General features: G+C 52.1%; 1 protein-coding gene across 1 annotated transcript; it reads right to left on the bottom strand.

Annotated features, from left to right (window-relative positions):
* Positions 1–281: 281 nt before the first annotated feature.
* Positions 282–640, bottom strand: DACRYDRAFT_109133 (uncharacterized protein; the record flags this gene model as incomplete). Its single annotated transcript, XM_040768820.1, has 2 exons — positions 282–380; positions 407–640. 2 exons carry the CDS (start codon positions 638–640, stop codon positions 282–284), a joined length of 333 nt encoding a protein of 110 aa, XP_040627305.1.
* Between the last annotated feature and the right edge of the window lie 2,160 nt (positions 641–2,800).

Raw genomic sequence — 2,800 nt, forward strand, 5'->3', positions numbered from 1 at the left:
TTTGAGGGAAAGCTTCCAGGGAAGGGTGGGGTAACATGAGCTGTCCCAATTGTTTGAGTGTCGGCAACCTTCTTTTCTTGGGCTCCGGCTGAGTTGCAGGCGGGTGGCTCTCTGGCGTCGTCGGCTTCGTCCTCGAGAAAACGTTCCAGTTCCACCCTCCATTCTTGGGCGCCGGCTGAGTAAGAGCTTGCTTTGGCTGAGTGGTATGCGGGTGGGGAGCGCCGTGCGCCGAACGCGGGTCGGACGCCAGCTGAGTTGTAGCCCCGTGCGTGCTCCCAGCCTTAGAGTCGGAATTGCCACCCCCGCGTGCTTTTCCGCGGAAAGAGTTCGGGATCAAGCTCCTCCATCTTGTCTTGGGCGGCGGCGGCGGCGGGTTCCTGCTGTTGTGCGTGAGAAAATCACGTACACCGTCCCCCGTGCGTGCTTCCAATACGTCGCTGTCGGATTCGTCTCGATCGAGGATGTCGGTGGATGGGTTGTCAAGCGCCCGAGGACTGGCCGCCGACCTGCTCAAGTCGCGGCTGTACAATGCCGGCTGAGCACCCCTGGCCGCCACGTAGTTGATGGGCGCCGCGCGCGTCAGAGTCGGGATGCTCGTGGTAGCGAGCAGGAAGAGAAAGAAGAGTGTGTGGTGTCGCATGATGGATTGACAGATGACTAGAGTTGATAGTAATTGTAAGATGGGTTGCTGACCAGCAGCAAAGTGAGAGAACAAGGTCGTGCTAGTTGGAAGCCTGCTGCCAGCAGGGCAAAGTAGATGGGAGGGAAGACAACTGCTCTAGCCAGCGCCTGAGATTATTCATAATATACCTTCGACGCCGCTCATGCACAGCTCTGTCGAGCACGATTTCGTGACAATTTTTTTTATATATCTGTATATGTAACATATACAATCGGACCCCTTCCCGTAGCTTCCAGAAACCGGGCCGGTTGCTTCTGTCGCTTCTCAGAAGTACCCTTGAAACTTCCAGAGCTTTTTTCCAGATTCGATCTGGGAGGGGCGGTGGGGCTTTTCAGATTGCCTGCTACCGAAACGCCTTGCTCATCCTCAGAAGCAGGCCTTTTCACCGCCTTTTTGGGTGGCTGCAAAGATGCTGTGGAGACCCGTTTAGGCCAGCTGCACGGCCCTCAAAAGGAAGCATACACTCCGTGCTTCTCAGGATTCCGTACATGGCTACCCGCTTTATTATTGTGTAGCTTCTCCACACAATTTGCCCCAGACCTGTAAAGTTATGCTGTGCACCGAGAGAGCGCAGTACCGTATCCCACTCGGCTAGACGGAAGCAGATTGCGCGTGCACTGCCGTGCCGTGCCGAGGGCCGATCCCGAGCCGCGTCTGAGCCGGATGCCACAGGTCTCCCCTACACGGGTAAGGGTCCTTCAGGCTCAGTCAAGGTTGTCGGCTCCGGGGTTACAGGTAAGGTATCATTCAGGTTAGGTTCAGGTTGACAGGGTAAGGGGCAGGAAAGCTTTGGGAAGAGTTTATCATACCTTGAGTTACACTGGACCAATATATATATATCCATGCTTTATTACTTTCATTTGCATGACTGGCAATGGCAACCACCTCCTGCTCAAGAGGTGGTTGCCATTAACAAAATGAACAACCAATTGATTCTTTATGCATCACAGGCCCAGAATACAGTGCAGTTACAGAAAAAGAAAGGTATCAGCATGCAGGGATATACTAGTATCACAAAACCTATGCCAGAGTCACTGTTGAGTTGGCAAGAGCCCCATCAATTGTTGTTGCATTGGCAGGTCCCACCCATCTGATCATGAGCAAGCCATGCATGAACTTGATTTTGATATGCATCCACAGGTACTTCCCACCTACCATGATATATTGTTAGCAGTTTATACAAAGTTAAGGTAAGTAAAAGTATGCACCTTGGAAGCCATAGAAGGCCACAATGGTCAGAAGTGTCCAGATGATCAGGCTGCAGAGCATATGCAAGATGCTCCTCAAGTCTGCCATCTTCCAGGAGAAGAGGGCATTTCCTTTGCAAATCCACCCACAACAGTGGGTGTCCTTGACACAGTGGCCACATCCCATCATGGCAGGTTTGGTGCATCTGAACAGGCAGATCACCCAGCTGCAGATGGTCTTCACACCATGCTTCTCCATATGGCAATGGGGCAGGTACTTGTAGAGACACCTTTTGACATCCCTCTGCTTGCAAGTGCACTGAGTATGCACCATTGGCAGGATCTCAGCAGGGGCTTTCACTGTGAGCCCCAAGCTGCCATCCATGGTTGCCAACAACTGAAAGATTGATCAGCATATATATGTGAGGCTGACACTACTCAAGATGATGCAAACAGAAAATACTTACCACTTGCAGTGCTATCCCCTCAAGGGCAGTTCTCTCATGGGCAGCCTCCTCATCAAGTGCAAGCTTGAGATCTTTGTCATCCTCCTCCCCTTCTCCCAGGTCTGGCCCATCCTTGTCACCCCAGTCTTTGTCATTGGAAGCAGCCTCATTGCCAGCTGATCTGCTGGTGTTGTTCACAGTGCAGGTGCTCAACCTGCCCCCATCCCTGTGACCAAACCAATCAACCAGAAGCCTGAGCTTTGTGGGCTTTGTGGGCTTCACAGTGTCTTTGTTGGCTGAGGTCATTGTATTGTCCATTGTGAGCACTGAATATATTGAAAAGGGTTGTGTAGCAGGGACAGGTGAGATGAGGTGGTGGTGGATGGGAAAGAGTTGGATGGCAAGCACAAGGCACATGCATGCAGGTACTTGTCAGGGCACCAGCTCATTGCTTGGTCAAGAGACATGACTAAGCCTTTATGACA

Source organism: Dacryopinax primogenitus (assembly GCF_000292625.1).
Source record: "Dacryopinax primogenitus strain DJM-731 SS1 chromosome Unknown DACRYscaffold_13, whole genome shotgun sequence".
Lineage (NCBI taxonomy): Eukaryota > Fungi > Basidiomycota > Dacrymycetes > Dacrymycetales > Dacrymycetaceae > Dacryopinax > Dacryopinax primogenitus.